Here is a 19974-nt window from a genome sequence, read left to right on the forward strand (position 1 = left end):
TTTTCTCATTTTATCTCTCTATAGTCATTATGATGTCGATACTTCAGAACCAATGGCGTCCATACTTGAGAACCAGAGGCGTCCATACTTGAGAACCAGAGGCGTCCATACTTGAGAACCAGAGGCGTCGATACTTGAGAACCAGAGGCGTCCATACTTGAGAACCAGAGGCGTCCATACTTGAGAACCAGAGGCGTCCATACTTTAGAACCAGAGGCGTCCATACTTGAGAACCAGAGGCGTCTATACTTGAGAACCATTTAACTATTTCAAAAGCATTTAACCTTTGCCACGAAGTTAAGTTTGATCAATGGAAAACCAACTTTTATAGAGCCTTTAATTGGAAACTTTGAAAGTGGACTCATTCTCGAACCTTTTTTATCTTAATGGGTGAGTATCAAATTATTCAAATGAGTATTCAAATAAGTCAAGCGATATGGCTAAAAATTTTTTCATTTTGAGTTCTAGTTCAAGAATTGAGGCATAACTGAAACAATTAGGACGAATAGTTCGACACGATTTTCCTTCATTGTAGTGTTGCGCTGTGTACCTGTAAAAGAAAAACTCTTGCTGAAAATAGGTCTTTCTGCCAGCAATATTGGATACAGGGCGAGTTGAAATGTGTGCTAATATTATAAACAAGTAACTCCCCGTGAAAAACGCAAATTATCGAATACAAGTAATTGGCTGTGCATTGGAATAACGTTTTCCAACTCTTGAAAGTTATAAACACGGAGCTTATAAAGGGATATAACTGTTATGCTTCTATTATACCAACATCATTTTGATTACACTTTTCCAAATAGTTAGTCGCAATTAAAGAAATCTTCGTGATTGAAGGTTATTCAGGCACTTTCTTACCACTAAAACCACCATGTCTACTACTTATTCACAAGAGATTTCCAGATTACAATGAATTGCTAGGTTGCACACGTGCGTAAAACAAAAAACCCGCAAATTTTACAAATCAAAACACATCAGAAGTCATCAATCAATCAAAACAAATTAAGGAAATCAAGCTTGTGCTTGAACACTCCGGGCCGCGTGCATGAGGGTAAAACTGAATACCCTTGTTGTGTTTTACAACTAAAGATTTCGACAATCAAGTTTACATGATTCTTTTGCTGATATGTAATTTCAACATTGTTTTGTAATGTCGAAGCTGTTAAGATGATCTGTTGTCATAATTGAGGGCATTTTTGGCTTTCTGTGTGTGTGTATATGTGTAAACTTGTTGTACACTCTTCCGGGGCAACACATATACACCGGCTATATGTCGGTGAAAGTTGGTGATCATACGTTTGCATCGACGTTTTAATTTGATGCGTGGTGGTTGGAAAATTGTGTTGTTGAATGACAAGGATATGTGAAAGTAGTTATTAGGCTTCATGAGGGCTGTGAAAGTTGAAATTTAATCGAAGATTGTTGGCAGTATATACTGTAAACTCTGTTGATGTGAAGGTGTATACTCCGTCGATCTGAAGGCTGTTGACAAAATTATGTGGGTTGGATTCCGGAGACGTTAGCTTTTGTCGAACTAGCAAATAAGGGCAAAAATAACGAAAACTTGATGATGACTGTTGTCGGTGAGGGCAAAGAAACACTTTAAGCTAGATTCCGCGTAGTTTTAGGGAAGTTAAGAACTTGGGAAACTTAAAATTCTCTTTTCGTTTTGTATTTTCACAGCGTTGTTACTTCTTCATGATTGTTTGAGCTCGATTGTTTGAGCTTGTGTGAGTTGAATATTTGATACGCTGACGTTGGACACAATGATTATGGAAATTTAAAACCAGGTCGTCGTTTAAAATTTAAAATTTAATGGTTTCAAGTATTGTGTAAGACTTTAGCTAATTTGACTGCTGGTCTGTTCAGCACTCCAGTTGATTTCTTGATTTCGAAGGATCGTCCAATCCATTGTGGCATTTTGCAATTCGGCCCATTGGCCAAATACCTCTCGGAGTGAACTAATGCAATAACCAGACTATATCGCCTTCTTGCAATTGTTCTGATTCTGTTCTCCACTTTGGTCGGCTGATAAGATCTGATGTGCACTCCTTTTGCAAACGTTTCCAAAAATGATCCAGTAATGTTTGTGTGTAAGAGAACTCCTTTTTACTAAATGTTCGGCTGGTTGATTTCAACGGTGCTAAAGGGCTGTAAGGGCGTCTTAATAAGAAATGATTAGGGGTTAGTGCTTCTTCATCGTTTGTGTCTGAGGAGACATATGTAATTGGTCTGGAGTTGAGAAGTCCTTCAGTCTCGGCTACAATTGTCTGAAAAACTTTGGCTTTCAATTGTTGGCTGCCTAAAATTAAGAGCAAAGTGCGTTTGGCAGACTGAATTAGCCTTTCCCATATCCCGCCGAAGTGAGGGGCTAGAGGTGGATTCATTTTCCATGTAATATTTTGCTGCTGTAACTGGCACTTGATGTAGTCGTTGTCAATACTGATTTTGCTCAGATCCAACAACATTTTTGCGGATGTGAAGTTTGATCCATTGTCAGAAATGATTAGTTCGGCATACCCTCGTCGAGATACAAATCTTCTTATGGCTAGTAGGCAACTATCTGTGTCCAATGTCTGAAAAACCTCCAGATGGACAGTTCTAGTGACAAGACAGCTGAAAAGACATACATATTGTTATTCCAATTTGCGATTTCGGTGCTCGACGTAAAAGGGTCCGAAAAAGTCTAAGCCAACATTTAGAAAAAGATATTGTTTTTCTGCTTCTGCGAATCGGAAACTGGGGAGGTCGGCCATGAGGAGGGTAATATTTTGTGCTCTCCATCGTCGGCAAATGAAGCATGTTTTGATTAGTTGTTTCAAAAATCGTCTTAGTCCTATGATAATGAAATGTTGCTGCAGGTGTGCTCGGACAAACTCTGTTCCAAGATGTCTACAGTCGTTGTGGGCTTGTTCAATTATTAGTTTAGTAATACTATTCTTACTGTCAAGTAATTCTTGCCGAATCGTTTCCCGAATCGTTTTTGTAATTCTTGCATTGCTATTATAAAACTCTCCGTTGTATGAGTATCCAATAATGCTATCTTTGGCTCTGTCTGTGAGGGCGTTTTGAAGATATGTCATCCGTTGGGCATCTGTCAGTGTTATATTGTCAAGTATTGTGGCTTTGAAAAAACTAAACCATTCCTGCCATCTCAATGGATCTCCGCTTGGATGTTTCTGGCTGTAGGCTATTTTAGCGTGCTTTAAGGTGCCTCTTGCTCGTATTAAATCTTTGTCCAGGAAGGGGGTGAATTGCGATAACTTGTCCCGCTTGTCTAGTTCTTTTCCTCGTTCAAGGTATCTTATGCTATAAGAAAAAGTTTTATGCTGTGATTGTCTTAATAGATGGCGTCGTGCGTCTTCATAACTGTTGGTGACTGGTCGTTTTCTGAAGATATTGACTGCTTTTGTTACATAGAGGACATAGATGACATCTTTTGGACATAGAGGACATAGAGGATAATGGCATAGAGGACATCTTTTGTTACTTTGCTGTTGGAAGAGTCTGTTTGATCTTCTAGATGAACTGTTTTCTTGATTGGTTGGTCTTTGTGATGTTGGCAAATCTTCGCAAGCTTCTGCGTAATTATCGATCCAGTCCTTAAAATGTATTAAATTAGGTTGAACAATAGCTTGCCTCAGGACGTATTCGTTCCATCTGGTTATCATTGCTGGCGCAAGTTTATCTTTTGCAATCTTAAGGACAGCTGAAGATTGAAGATCGGATGTGAAATTGTGAAGTATAAACGTTTGAACCAATTGACTAGGAAACGCTGCAAAAGATACAAAACTTTCGGGGTTATTAATGGTCGGTCTGGGCCAGTGTTCCAACTTATCAAGGTAAGCTGCTGTATCATGCTGTGGTTTCCCGAATCGTTTTTGTAATTCTTGCATTGCTATTATAAAACTCTCCGTTGTATGAGTATCCAATAATGCTATCTTTGGCTCTGTCTGTGAGGGCGTTTTGAAGATATGTCATCCGTTGGGCATCTGTCAGTGTTATATTGTCAAGTATTGTGGCTTTGAAAAAACTAAACCATTCCTGCCATCTCAATGGATCTCCGCTGAAGGATTTGAGTTGAGTTTTTGGAAGATTAATGCTGGAAGTGACAGGTTGTTGGGCTTGTCGTGGCAAGAAAAGGTTTTCTGTTGTCTGTGTATGTTGAAACTGTCTGTCTGGTTGTTGGCCAGTTCTGTTGATGTAATTTGGTAGTCTTTGGTCTTGTGCGTTGAGATTAAAATTGCAAAGATTGTTGTTCGTTTCTGGGATTAGGTTGTTGACCGGTTTTCTGCTCAATTCTCTGTCATTTGATTGGTTACTTCTATTGATTTTGTTCGCATCTTGATAGAAATCGATGCTTTGAAGAAATTGCTGTTCTTGATTTTGAACATGTACGTGAATATTTGAAGTACCTTGACCTTGAGTCTCCTGAAATTGGGTATTTGTTGAGGCGAGGTTAACATCATGGATCTTGTCTAATTTTCTTTCTCTTTTTCTGGCTCCATCATGGATCTTGTCTTTTTGGTTGTAGTTCATAATGCATTGTGTTACTGCTTAGTCTGATGTTGTCGATTTGTTGATGATCGTCGCTTTCATCGTCTGTTGATTGTAGATAATTACTGTCGTTGTCTGTTGATTTCTTCTGTGTAAAGGCCTGATTTTTATTGATGATTGTTTCCTGTTAAAAGGATTTAAGTTTTGTTGTCTTGATTGTTGCTGATGTGGCTGTGTTTTCTTTAGTGTTTTCCGTTGGTCTGTGATGTTAGTGTCAAATGTCTCATTTTAACTGCAATCAGATTCGGTACTTACATCTGATTGGTGTATTTTTTTCCTTTAAGCGTGTTTATAGAATTTGGGTTTGTCGTTTGATGTAGTGGTACCAACATCGCGTCTTATGGTGATTGGTCCGATGTTTTGCTCTTTGTAGTTAACTTTAATTGTTTCTCGGGATTTTGTCGAGTCCTTATCACCATTGGTTTTTCCTTGCTCTGCTCTTATGTGATGGTCACCATTATTGTTTGAAAAACTCGCTATCATCTTTGACGAAGTGCATTCTGTGTTTGACTCATCATTCAGCTGTAGTGTTCTCTCGCGGATTTGTGTGAAGTTGGTTTTTGGATCGGTGCGTCTCTGTTTTTGACTGTACCCAAAATGTCTCAGAGGAAACTCAATATAAGAATTTTGGTTATACTTGTCGTTACTGTATTTGTTGTCTGCCATTGAAGTTGTATCCCCTTCTCCCATTGACGTTGTATCTGAATTGATATTGTTCCCTATCAAATGATTATTTTGTTCTATGTCATCGTCATCTTTCTGTCCATGTTGGGGATTTCTGGTGCTTTGTTGTTGTTTTTCTGAAGCGGCGAGAGTACTTATTTTGTCTGTGCTGCTCTCTGCTTTTGATTTGCTCTCAAATTGTATGTCCTTTGTTGTCGATTGTAATAGGGATTATGGGTTAATGAGGGTTCGTCATTTTGACTGTTATTTTGCTGTGGTTGCGCTCTCCTTTGGCGCTCTGGCAAATGGCTGTCGGAGTCTGTAGTAACTTCTCTTGAATGGTCTTTGCGATAATTTTTCCACTTAAAGATAACTAGACTTCGTTCTGCTGATTTCTCCATTATTTCTTTCATTTCATTTTGTGTGAGGTTGTATTTAAAAAGGTCGTCGCTGAGTTTGTCTAACTGCAGTTTTTTTTTAGAAAGAGACTCATAGGACAAATTGATGCCCTCTAAACTTTCCTCTTGAATCATTGCCTCAAGATAGTTGACATTGACTGTCCATTCTGCTTCTCTCCTCTGCAGCTGTTGTTGCATAGCCTTTTTCTTATTATTGGCGCTGGGCATGTTGATACATGTGATTATTGCAACAGTTTTGAACTTTGTTTTTGTTTGATCTATCAGTTTGTCAGTTTTGTTTTTTTTTTTGTTAAGTTTTTGTAACTGCTGAATAAATCAAGTATTATCAAAAGCAAATTCATTGGACAGGCGTAAGAGTATTCAGTTGGTTTGCTGCAGTAAAACAGCTGCTCTAGACGCTTTTTTTCTTGTTGTCCTGTTAATGTGTTTAGGGTGTTATTATTCTGGGGCAGGACGATATGATGGCTTTTATACGAAAGCTACAGATTTAAAAGTTTTAACGTTTCGATACAAAAGTCCTTTGTTCTGAAATTTGAGCGAAAAAGCAATCAGAACTCTTTTTTTAATGAAGTGAAGTGTGGTTTGGTCTGATTTTCATTTAACCTAAAATTTGTTGGGTCTGTTGAACTTTGCAGATAACCAGAGAACGTCACATTTTTCACGGAAAAAAAATATCAAAATGTGTTTGTTATTGCCTTTGATGCTGACCGTTATTCTTTGACGTTTAAATCTTTTCTGCAACGATCAACCTAAATCCGAAGTTTTTTTTCTTTAACGTGCCCTCCGAAGTAGAAAGCGTTAGACTGTAATTGCTGTGTTCTTTCTTGCTTTACAATCTTTTTGAATCAAAAAATCGGAAACTTGATTATTAACTACGATAAAAACAAATTTTGAGTGTTGTTCTATTTTTTTTAAATGTGTGTATATGTGTATGAACACTATCTACTCCAGAGTTGAAAACAATGTACACGCTTCCTGAAAACTAAAAAAACGTTATTGAATGCTAATCTCATCTAGGAATATGGAATATTCTGTTGCAAATCGAAAAAGTGCAAAGCTTGTTTTTTTGTTTTTTTTCTACAGGAGCGTGGACAAAGTTTTCTTATATTAGATACCAGGTATACAAATATGATATAAGTATATAAATATGATATTAGTAGGTATTTTATAAGTATACAATTATATAAATGTTACTTCGGATGAAGACCCTTTGATTTTTTTTGTTAACTTTGTTCTTCGTTAGAATAGGAAAAGGAAATTAGGACTATTTGGTTGCTGAGAGACAATCTTCTGTAGACGTCATTTCTTGTTACACATTTCTGTACTTATCTAATTTCCTTTCTCTCTTCTTTTTTTCTCAACTCTCTATCTTCTTTATTCTGGTTCTTCGTTATTGTCGCTAAGTGACGGCTCCTTTCTAAAGGGTTCCAAAATACAGCAAACATTTTGAATTATAGGACAATGGAAATAGTATTGAGAAAATTTTTTAAAGTACTCCCTGATTTTGTTAACTTTTTTTCAGTGTTTCAATTTCAGAAGTTTGGTTGCTTTCAATGTGTTTGTCGTTAAAAAGGGTCACCAATGTTTACTACTTATTCACAAGAGATTTCCAGGTTACAATGAATTGCTAGGTTGCACACGTGGGTAAAACATAAAACCCGCAATTTTTACAAATCAAAACACATCAGAAGTCATCAATACAAAACAATCCAAACAAATTAAGGAAATCAAGCTTGTGCTTGAACACACCACTAGTTACTTTGTCCCTCCTTTTTTGAACGTGTTTTATAAGACCGTTCATATTTCCACAAAAGTTTGCCGAAACACAACATTTATAAATAAAAAACATAGCAAGACCAGTCCTGACGTACAGATTCAAAGAATTTTCATTGACTAAACAAAAAACTAGACCTAGAACGGACTATGAGTGATTTGGTAAAACCATTTCTAAAAAAATCAGATAAACAAAAAAAAACAGAAAATCAATGTCAAAATGCCGCTAGCGAGAACAAAAATTATTAGAGAGAAATGTAAACTTGATTCTAACAAAAAACTAGGCCTATAATAAAATATGAATGGATTGGAAAACCATTTAGAAAAAAATCCAATCCAAAAAATCGAAAAAAACAGTAAACGTCGAAGTTAAATTGCCGCTTGTGAACAAAAAACCACAAGCGAGGAAGCGAATTTTTGTTCAAACACCGTTTTCTCAATCTACTTTAAAGTTAGAGCGAAAAATTTCACGCCTCAAAACCACTGGCTTTTTCGCTCCACTTCCTGTTTTCGGCGTGACCAAAATGACTCCTCCAATTTGACTTCAAAAATCATAAAAATGTGTGAACAGATCTTTAAAAAAAGACAGCGCCCCAGCACAATTTAAATTCTTTGAATTGTAAAAAGGTAAAGTTGAGTATTGGTATACAATCTGAAACAAACACAAACTTGAAAATTTTGTTTGCCTGACCCTGATAAATATTTTTCAGCGTCAAGCAAACAAAACTTTTAAGTTCGTTTTTGTATTAGATTATATATCAATGCTAGACTTTACTTTTTTGATTTCGTTCGTGTTTTTCTTTTCTCACCTTTTCACCAATTGAAGCCTTCTCATTAACTTTAGCACTCCATTAGTGCACGCCAAAAACACTATCTTTAAGAATTTTTTCTAGTACCTACCTGCCTTGAATGACTGCGGATTTCAATTTTTTCATTCCCCGCACTGATCCGTTGAACGGCAGAACTTTTTGCAGAGCTCGAAGAATTTCAGTAGTCGAGACATATGCGCTAAAAATGTCAAGTCCACCAATTTCAACAGAATCATCATCGAAATTGCTGACCTTAATATACGCGTTTTCGGTTGAACTGGACAAACACTTCTTTATATTATTGTTCCAACACCACTTCTTTTCGTAAATAATTTCAAAAAGTAGAATTTCCTCTCAGATCTAAACAATAAAAAAGAAAATAATCATTTTTTACTATTACTGATCAATTAATTGGGTTTGGGTGAAAATCAGTAGAATAACGCAAACTTTTTACTCAAAAAAATCAATGTTTAGGCCTATCAGCTGGTTAGTTGTTAAAAATTGGAATTATTTTTGTTGCACTTTGTCTCTTTTTTTGGTCTCCCAAATGGATGACAGCTATTTTGCATCTGCCACTGAGAAAATCTTCAGTGTATGAGGCACTTTTAATGCACAATTACTTCATCCCTGAAAAAAAGATCAACTAATTATTTTAACTAATGCATGCAATTTATTTTTTTTTAAAAAAAGGACGCATTAATTTTTTGGTGACCAGACACAATAAAGGTGTTCGAAGTGACACGATCTTTTCTCGGGGTTGATTTTTTAGGTTGGCCCAGATTCTTTTGTGAGCTGTACGACCAACCACTATGGTATCAAAAATACGTACAGCACGGTTTCTGCTCTTTAATCATGATATTTCTGCTCTGTTAGCATGATTTATGTTAAGGCAAGAAAAAAAGCAAAATTTAAACGTTCTCTTCCAAGAAATCCTATTCTCGTTTTCTCCGCTTAAACAGAAAAGCTAAATCGCTTTGCTTTTGACTGTTTACCAAGTTATCACGCTACGGAATGTCGAATTTTTCTGACAAAATACAAGGTAAGCTCAATTTACAGTCAAGATTCAGTGCACGGCATGCATACAAAAGTCACCTATAATTGAGGCCAAAACAATTGAACGGACAAATAGCGAAAATATCAGAAAGAATCTGAAAACTATGTTTCGGGGTGCAATTAAATCAAACGGACGGTAATTGCTACTTGAATGTCCAAGCGAGCTGAAAGCTGTTGGTTAATTGTGAAACTTTAGCGTCAAAAGAAACATCACGAAAAAAGCATTTAAAAACCTTAATTTCTACGATAATGCTGTTGTGCATTCATTAATCGAACACAGTCAGCAACTTTCTTCCGATATATTTTAAGCATATAGTTCAGACCTGAGTCCAATAAAAATTCCGGCGAAAAATTTGACACACGTCGTTACAAAATTGTAAGAAAACAGTACAAGCAGTGTACTAGATAATGTAGGAAACTAAATTGTAAATAGGAAACTGATTTGAACACAATATCGTATTTGATTTTGAAACATTTTTCAAAATATTTTGAAGTGTCCGTAGCCTTTTGGTACCATAGTGTAAATGTGCTTCAGTAAAGGCAACTTTTTCAGAGGAAAACCATGAACTCACTTTTTTCTGTTGAGACGAGTTGTTGCTGAAATATTTGAACTTGAGATAGTCTGCAAAAATAAATGGCTCATCCGACTATTGACAAACATTTTTTAGAAAGTTTTTAGGTGTGCAAAGCTTTTTGGTACCATAGTGTAAAAGTGGTTCAGTATAGGCATCTTTTTCAGACGAAAGCTTTGAACGGAGATTTCAACTGAATTTTTTATATTAAGATTTGTTCCTGAACTAATTGAGCTGGAGATAGTCTATTAAATTAAAAAAGTTTTTTAAATATAGATGACTTTGGTTATCCAAGATAAAAACAGGCTGCCGAAAATAATTGATGAAAAGTGAAAAACAAAATCATCTACCATAGCTTGCGGAGAAAGTAAAGATCAATTTTCGCAAATCGATTTTCGATCAAGATATTATTTGATTAGAAAAAAAATTGACTTAATTGGGCGCTCGTCCCCTGCAATAGTCCACACTGTAGACCAAATGAACTAATGATTCCACCAGAAATACACGGGAGCTGAATACCTCACCTGAAAAAACGTTTCCCAAAATAACCCAAAATACATTTTTTACAAAAAATATTGAGTATTTTTATGAAAAAATATGCTTTTCAGCCAATGATTGCGAACTCATCAAGACATTGAAAATGGATAATTGAAAAGTCAAGCGTTACAACAGAAGATAGGGCCACTTCTGCAGGTAAATAACAAATTAAAGTCAAGCCTCAGTGCACGGTATGCATACAAACGTTACCTAATTTTTTGGCCAAACAATTGAGCGGACAACCCGCAAAAATATAAAAGAATTTGAAAATGTTTCGGGGTGCAATGAAATCAAATGGACGGTAATTACTATTTAAATGTCCAAGCGAGCTGAAAGCTGTGGGTCATTTGCGGAACTTTATTGTCAAAAGAAACATCACGAAGAATGCACTTCAAAAACTTAGTTTCTACAATAATGCTGTTGACCTGAATCCAATTGAAATTTCGGAACGGTTTTGAAGCAGAGATTCCAGAAAGAGACGTTTTTGGAAAATGAACAAAAATTTTTCGGAAAAAAATTGACGCAGAAGTCTGTACTATACAAGCCGTGTACTAAATACTGAAAGAAACTAAATCGTAACTAGAAAACTGATTTGAACACAATATCGTATTTGACTTTTGGTACACTTTTCAAAATATTTTCAGGTGTCCGTAGCTTTTTGGTACCATAGTGTAAGTGTGCTTCAGTAAAAGCATCTTTATCAGAGAAAAACCGTGAACTGAGATTTTGACCGACTTTTTTTCTGTTGAAACTATTTGTTGCTGAATTATTTGACCTGGAGATAGTTTGCAAATTTTACTGCCTCGTCCAATTATTAACAAAAAATTTTTAGAAAAATTTCAGGTAAGCGAAGCTTTTTGGTATCATAGTGTAAAGGTGTTTCAGTAAAGGCTTCTTATGCAGAGGAAAACTTTGAACTCACTTTTTTCTGTTGAGACGAGTTGTTGCTGAAATATTTGAACTTGAGATAGTCTGCAAAAATAAATGGCTCATCCGACTATTGACAAACATATTTTAGAAAGTTTTTAGGTGTGCGAAGCTTTTTGGTACCATAGTGTAAAAGTGGTTCAGTATAGGCATCTTTTACAGACGAAAGCTTAGAACGGAGATTTCAACTGACTTCGTTATCATAAGATTTGTTCCTGAACTAATTGAGCTGGAGATAGTCTAAAAAATTAAATAGCTCATCCATTTATTTATGACTTTGGTTATCCAAGATAACAATAGGCTGCCGAAAATGATTGATCAAAAGCGAAAAACAAAATTATCTACCATAGCTTGCGGAGAAAGTAATTATCAATTTTCGCAAATCGGTTTCTGATCAAGATATTTGATTAGAAAAAATTGACTTAATTGGGCGTTCGTCCCCTGCAGTAATCCCCACTTCAGACCAAATGAACTAATGATTCAACCTGAAATACACCGGAGCTGAACACCTCACCTGAAAAAAATGTTTGCCAAAATAAACCAATATACATTTTAAAAATATATTGAGTAACATGCTTGTTAGCAAATGATTGCGAACTCATCCAGACCTTGGAAGTGGATAACTGAAAAATCAAGCCTTGCAACAGAAGAGAGGGCCACTTCTGCAGGTAGATAACAATCTTGTACCCAGTAGACGGGTTCACTTAGAAGATTACGAACAAGCGTTGTTGAATTAATTATTACTCGGAAATTAAATTTACCTTAAAAGTGCGTCAAAATTGAAAACTAACACCCAACTTTCGTTGACGCAATCATTTAAGACACCACTTGAATTTTAAAGGACCCCGAATTCTTTGCTGTTTCCGGCTACAGACGTACACTTCAGCGTAACCTTTTAAAAAAAAGGATATCAGAAAGATTTAAATCTGTATAAAATTAGATTTTTTGCATGCTCAGTAAAATTTATTTGAAAACAATTTAATATTATATAACAAGCCGACTAATTTTGGACGAATTGCTCTCGAACGACAGGCAGTAAAAATTCAGAGGGGGTGTAACCTGGAGAATTTTCAATGGGCGCAAAAACAATCAACTGGAGAGTTTCGCACTGGCGAGATCCAGGATGGTAGCTTGAGACCCTAACCAATAAGTTATACGAGCTTTGCCTTCTGTTCGCTTAAGATGGCCTTTATACTAGCAAAGGACTGAATTTTCAAAGGAGAGCGATTCAGATCACGCGTTTGAAGAAGTCAAGCGTGAAAAGGTCACTCAAGTGCAAAAGAATGTTCTAGAAAAGAGCAAAAAAAGGTCAAGCAAAAATTTTGCATAAAAAAGACACACGTTTGCAATACTTTCGTTCGAGAACAAACATCATAAGGTAACTTGATTTAATATCTTCTTTGGAGACGTTCTATTTCAGTTCTCATTTACCGACATCTGTGATATGACTCGATAGAAACCATCGTCCTGTCTCTCTCCCATGGAACATAGAAGAATTTCAGACACACTCACTAAAGTTTTGGGAAGCTCAGGACTGTCGGCAGACTTGAGGAACTCTGCGTCAATAGCAGCTTTAGCTCCGCGTTTGAATTTGAGAAGAGTCATGTGTGGATTGAATCGTGCAAAATCATCAATAAAACTCAGTTCGTACTCTTTGCACAACACTTTCAACCTCTCGTTGATGTGCATTAACTCCTCTGATTTGATCAAGTTGACTGCAACTTGTTTGTTGAATAACTCAGGAGAATGATCAACTTCCAGTTCAAACGGAAGTCGCAGAGGTTGTAGCAAATCCAGGTCCAAAATATCCGACATTAACTGGATCGCTAGCTCATAGTGGCGAACCTTGTCTATTCTGAGAACCCCAAGGGTAATATGCAAACTGTCAGTTGAGCATTTATTGAGGGTTTCTGCTTCTGGGTGCTGTGAGAAATATTTCTTAAGGAATTCCTTGTGGTACATCTGTATATCTGGGTGCGTGATCCGAATACAAAAGAAGTAGTTGGGCTGTAGCTTTTTAGGTTTATTCATTTTATCAGAGTCAGCTGCAATATTTGAGGGAGATTCTTGGTTTTCAATTTCTTCTTCGTCCATTTCGTTTAATTTCTGAGACTCCTCTGAAGGCTGAGCCCAGTCTACGTCATACACATCTTCTACCACTTCTTCCTTCTCACAATTTGAGGCATACTTGAGGAAATCGAATTGATCCCTTCCTAAAATTCAAATTAACAGAAAATACTGTTGCCAAGTTTGACTTACGAAGTAAATATTTAGAAACATTTCTCTTGAGAAAAGAATTGTTTGAACCAGCAACAGCTGTGCCCTTTGTTATCAAGCAGCGGGATTTCTCCGAATAGCCAACAAAGTTTTCAATCAACTCTCATTGCATGAACAACAGTTGCAAAAACTTCTGAGAGCCCGATAAATATTAGAAATATATCTGAAAGAATACCTAGAAAAGCCTAGGGATTCGACTTTTATTCCATTAATCAGCTGCCGAGACTAAAAAACAGCTCTAAGAGAACTGCCCAGGAACTTAATGCCATTCCGGCGTCACCTGTTCACTTCGTATTTGAGGTCGAAAACTTACATGGTCAGACGAGAAGTCGGTAATACGAAACAGACCCGTACGACTAATATTATTATAATAGCTTCAACTTTCGTGCGAGAACAATTAATACTTAAGAACAATCTCCTCTTGACTTTTGCCCAGCACTTAAGCGCAAGCGACATCGCGTCAGGGCCCTATGTCCCTCGGACGACTAAAGGGATTAAAGGGACTAAACGGGATTGAAACAAAAAACAAAAAAGAAGTTTCTAAGTGTCAAACAGTGTTCTAATTTGGTGTGTAGTTTGATAGATTCTAAAATTATAGACATACCTGGCGGATTGCCGGAAAATAGCCGCCGTTGATTCCCATAACTCTATTGGGATTGAAAGAAAAGAAAATATCAACAAAACTGTTTTTTGTGTAAAAACATTTTTAAGTGCGATTTATTTTGATGTCATTTCGTAATTGAACACACTCCTGTCTCTCAGTGAGAGGCTACAGGGTCTAGTATCAATACCAATAACCATTATAGATAGTAACTAAAACTTATGAGAACAAAGTTCAAGTACTGGGCATCTAAAAATGGGCTTTATGGGTTTATACCGTTTCTACTTCCGACTTTGATTTTTTAATACTGACTCTCTTCATTTTTAATTGCTTTGCTGAGCAGCTGCTGTTTTATAGGACTTTGAACAGAATGACAGAAGAGTGAAACTAGCCTAGAGAAGTCGAAAAGATTTCACGAAAAATGTCGAAAAATCGGCAAAATGGGTAAAGCCAAAAAGAGTTCGAGGAAGTAAAAAAAATTAGGGGCGCTATTATAGCCGGCTGAGAAGATGAGGGCGGCTATTAATCAATTCAGCTTCTAAACTCGTGCTCCGTAACTAGGGTGCACAACCTCCTGTGGAAACAAGCGTATCTGCTTAGTCTAATGCCAACAAGCAACCGCTCTAATTTATCTCTAAACAGCGTTTTCTCATTCTACTTTTGAAATTGGAGTGAAAATAATTTATGCCGCAAAACCACTTGCTTTTTCACTTCAGTTCCTGTTTCAGCATGGCCAAAATCAATTCTTCAAGTTGACTTCAAAATTCATGAAAACGTGTGAACAGATCTTAAAAAATAGAGCCCCAATACAATTTAAATTCTTTGTATAGTTAAAACTAAGAGAAGGCCAATAATAGCCCCAGCTATCGCTTTGCAGTTATTAAAAACAAGTGAGTGGAAAAACCAGTACAAGCAGATTTTCTTTCCATCAAATAAGAGAAAAATCTCAACTCAATGCCTAAAGAATCATAACTGTTCCAACTATTCAATATGGGGGAGTATATATGCCAGACTAGCTTTCTTCTTCTGTCAATTTTTCACTATTTGTTTACGCACCATAGAGAAAAAAGAAAACACTATCTTGTAGCCCTCAGGGCTTAGTTTTGATTTACAGAAAATAAAATTTGAAAAAGGGTGACTCTGAGAAATTTCGAAGGAAAAATTGAAGAACATCGCTCGGGGGAAACGGATCGCCGTTGATGTTTAAGATAAAAACAAACAGAAAAATTAGTCACGTTATATGGAAATTAGTCACCAAAAAATCTTTTAGAGTTCAAAAACTATAAATAATTTGACAGAAAGTTTCCAAAGAACATTTTATTACCCCCAAAATTTTGTTCAAAAACTTTTTTAACGACCTCCATGTATTCTGCTGGTTAAAAAATTCTACAAACAAAATTTTTCTCTGTATCGAAAAAATTATCCGAAATTGAGACTTCAGGCAATTTAATGCTCTCAAAATAACAAAAAAAAATCCACATCGAAAATAAAAAACTTAAAAAAGTATTCTTTTCAAAACACTGGCGCTGTTTTGCAAATAATTCTTCTTATTTCAAAGAACAACCATTTCAGTATTTTCAAAACGTTGGAGATGTAAAGAACTGGTTGAACGAATTTTGGTTGATTCGTTCATGAAATTAACGAATCAACCAAAATTATTACTGGGAAGTAAAGATGGAAATCTTTTCTTATCTTTTTTTAGTATTCTTTGGAATGTCAGATTAAACCGTTCGATAGAAAAGAGAAACACCAGAGAATTTGAAACTTAAGAGCTTATAGCTCTCCATTTTGAAAAAATTAAAATAAGGGTTTACAATTTTTCTGAAAATAATTAAAAAAATGATTTTCAATTCTCTGTATTATGAGAATGCTCTACAAGCTGACATTTTTTAGTCTTTGCATTTCTGCAAATTTAAAACCAAAGTGTTCTTCGATTTTGAAAATCCGCGTAAAAAGCGCGAAGTTTTTTTTAAAAAGAAACTAAACTTTTAAAACTAAACTATTTAAATTTCCTATTTAAAAAAAAACACTATTAAAATAGTGAAAAGGCCAAAAGTTTAAATTAACTGACAATCCATATTTCTCAACGGTACTTATTGAGAGCCTTTAAGGACAGACTTTAACGTTCCTTTACATGTAGACACATTTACATGCAGAGCGCGAAAAATGTCAGAAAATTATAATTAAATTTTCTCAACTTAGGTAAATTTTTTAAAATTAGAAAAAATTACTTATCACATGCTACGAAATTGCAGATATTATATTTAAAAAAATTATTGTTAAAATTTAGCTAGAGACCCACATTCAAGATTTTGCAAAAAAGCGAATTTACAGTTCTGCTTATGGAACAAGAAGTGGAAAAAAATCGGTGATCTTCAGAACATTCATTTCAAATTATAGTGACAATTTCATGAATACCGATAAAATTGTCTCCAAGAAGTCTACGCCTAAATACACGAAAAACAGTAAGACTTTAATGATTGATGACGAATCTTGAGTAAGGATCAGATAACCAAAAAGAAAGCCTTAATATTTTTTTGGTTGCGATGTTTGTCTGTGTGTGTTGGTCTGTATTTGCTCACCAATGTGCAGGTGTACGTATCTGTGTGTGTCTAAAAAATCTGTACTAGTCGTGTGCATCATAGAAAGAGTTATTGTGATGGAGTTAGCTCATTTAAATGGTAGTCACGAAAAAAGGCAGAATGCAAAACCTTCGAAAACTATCAAAAATTAGAAAAGTAATTAATACTAGCAACAAAGTGCGGCTTTAAATAGTACCAACACTTTTAAAAAAAAACAAAAAATTGATTTCAGTTTTTTGTCTCAATTTTAGGCTCAACGACACAGTTGCCTGAAGTCTACATCTAGTTTTCTAGAAAAAGGCAATCAGGACTTAGACGAACGTTGAGGACCTCGAGAAAAGAAAAGATATCAAAAAGAAACTTTCAAATTCTTTGTGTCTGTGTATTTATAATCTCGTGTTTTGTGCGCGTTTATATAAAGATGATTATGTGTAAAGTTTTTGGTGTGTTTGTGAGAGATTGAGAGCAAAGGTATGGTATGTTAAATACAAAAAACGGCAGAGTTCAGAAACTGTCAAAATCATGGAGAATTACTGAATATCTGCTACAAGGAACAGATCCAATATGTCTATAACCAAAACTCTGTCTTCTTGATTTTCTCTGATAACGCGATTGCAAGGAATTAAGAAAAATATTGTCCCATTATGTTCTTGAAACATCAAAAAGACAGATCTTTTCAAAAACAGCTCAAAAAAGAAATTCAACTTTTAGTTATTACCTATATAATTGTCTCATGAAGCGCACACCTAGTTTTCCAAAAAATAGACGATTTTTGAGTTAAGACCGGATGCGAAAAAGAAAATTTCAAAATTGTTTTCTTTTAGTGTTTGTTTTCGCAGAGAGCTAGTCTGAGAGAGTTGGTTCCTTATAATGTGAGTTACAAGTACAGGCAGAGTGCAAAAACTGTCCCCAATCATAAAAAATTGCTTAATATCTGCCATAAATTTTGGGTTTTTTTAGAAAGACAAACAAAAAACAGAAATGAACAGTGACGAACCTTGAGTACTGAAAAATTGCCGAAAATTTTTTGTGTTGGTGTTTAATGTTTGGTGTGTTGGTTTGTATGGTTCTTCTGTGTCCATGTGATTCAAATTGTACAACTGTTATCTTGCAACAATGAGGTGAAAATTTTTAATTTTTTTTACCTAAAAATAACTTGAATATTTTTTTGGTTCAAACAGTACAAATAATTTTCTCCAATGCATAAAAGTTGCTTTCGGATACTCCCAACCGTTTCTCTGAAAAAAAATTAACCGTTTTGACAACTTTGAGAGGTATGTTGGAACATTCTGTGCTAATTACAAAGCTACGTGAAATTTGAAGGCTAAACTGCTTAGGGCGCCACAAAAACAAACATATCAATCTCCAAATTTGGGTTCTGCCATAATTATGAGATAGAAACTGGAACACGGAGAAAACTTATTGAAAGGTTCAATCATCGCCGAATTATACAGATCTGCTTCCTTCTTAATTTTCTCAATAAAACAAAATTTGGAACGGAAAATTCTTACGCAAAACAAAATTGAACAACTCCCAAGATGTCGAAGTCCACATTTTCCAAAATTTTCATTTGTACGAAAGAACCATGTTTCAATGTAAAATTTTGTTTTTGGTCAACAGAGTACCATCAGAGCTATGAAATCTTTTGTTAGTACTGACGAGCTTGTATATAGGTGGTCTAAATGTCAAAACAACGTTCGAAAACAGAAGTTAATCTTCGAGAAGAAAACATTCGACGCAACATTCGTGAACAGATATGCTTCAGCAAAAAATCTCTATGAAAGCAATGCTACTCTTCGAGATGTAAAAACAAAAACCACGATTTGATAGCTTTGCGGGTACTAGTAAAATATTTAATTTCGAGATAACTGCTACTATGTGATCACATGACCTTCATGAGCTCAAAGCCATCTCGGATCATACGACGCTACATTTCATCCCAATTTGGTAAGCTTGAAAATACCTCCAATCACACTTTCGTCTTCTGATTGCATCGCAATGACCTCTAGACCGTTCCAAAATTGCCACTGATGGGCCTAGTAAATACTAAAAGCGTTGAATTTATAAGGAAAAATCCTTAACGCCAAAAATCGTGAAATTAACCTTGTGTATCAATGATGTTGATGATAAGCTTGGCGTCTCCTGTAGAACCAAAAATGACATCCAGTCTTTTTTCTTTGTCCCACACAGTCACGTCTTTATACTTGAAGTACTGGATTCTATGCTGAGGCACAGCTGAGGGATTCTTACCAGACTCCACGTCACACAAATCCATTGTCCAGTCGAATGAGGTGAAAGGTCGCTCAATCACACCAACAAACCGGTCCAAGTATCCTACGAGGAAGTTGTTGGCTGGCAACTGGTCATCCCACTGGATTCTGTCTATCACATCACGAGCAGTCTTCATACTCGGTAGCTTGCTTCCAGACGAGCACTGGTGAGCTGTTCTGCGTGAAAACAAATGTTAAAAAGAATAACATAACTAAAGTTAGACAAATTCCTCTCAAACAAATTTTGGTTGCTCGAATTTCCTTTTGCTTCCGCGGGGGGGGGGGGGGGGGGGGGTACAAAGGGACTTTAAAAAATCATATTTGTGCTTATGTAAGCAAATAGGTGCATATATAGGCCAATATTTGTTGTAAGATACGCGGGAAACGACTATTTGAATAAACACGTTTTATTTTATTCTTAAATGTATTCACAATGCAGAGTAGTTTGGAGGCTGAAAAGTTTGCATTTAATTTCACGAAGGAAAAGGTTGAATTTAACGGAGGAACATAACCTTGTTGTTAATCAAGTCATAAAACGCGACTTCAAAGGTTTCATTTAATAAATTAGTTCAAAAGAACTGTGTCACGCCCCTATTTCGTTCCTTATAGTTTCGTGATGATATTCCTTAAATATCCATAAATAAGTGCTATAAATTAGTTCATATTCAGTTAGTTTCAAGGCCATATATAGCCAGTATTTCCATCTAGGCCTGTAACCCCTAATTTGTTTATGTTTATGAAAAACAACCGCAGATTGACAGGTTTTACTAGCAAACACTTCAAGTGCCTAAAAGCCTCAATATTTACTTTTTTGAGTTTCTTGATGATAAATTCACATAATCAGTAAATAACTTCATGAGAGATTATGTACTTGGTGAAGTAATTATTCTGATAAAGTAGGCGCTAATACGGAATTGTATATGTACTGAAC

The 19974-nt window shown here is 35.7% G+C and overlaps 2 protein-coding genes across 4 annotated transcripts in view; one reads left to right on the forward strand and one right to left on the reverse strand.

Moving 5' to 3' along the window:
* LOC142339521 (uncharacterized) overlaps nt 1–19974 on the forward strand; it is a 462116-nt gene that overhangs the window by 320581 nt on the left and 121561 nt on the right. The gene's annotated exons all lie outside the window — the stretch shown is intronic.
* Nucleotides 12222–19974, reverse strand: part of LOC142339520 (uncharacterized) — a 43044-nt gene continuing 35291 nt past the window's right edge. For 2 of the 3 annotated variants that reach the window (XM_075389615.1, XM_075389614.1), the window contains exons 2-3: nt 18877–19220; nt 12222–13526 (exon numbers count right to left, since the gene is read on the reverse strand). In XM_075389615.1, the coding sequence (XP_075245730.1) occupies nt 12730–13526; nt 18877–19220 (1141 nt within the window). In that variant the 3' untranslated portion in view covers nt 12222–12729. The remainder of the gene's footprint in view (nt 13527–18876; nt 19221–19974) is intronic. The other variant, XM_075389616.1, reaches the window with a different exon arrangement.

Source organism: Convolutriloba macropyga, chromosome 5, assembly GCF_964194025.1.
Source record: "Convolutriloba macropyga chromosome 5, txConMacr16.3, whole genome shotgun sequence".
Lineage (NCBI taxonomy): Eukaryota > Metazoa > Xenacoelomorpha > Acoela > Convolutidae > Convolutriloba > Convolutriloba macropyga.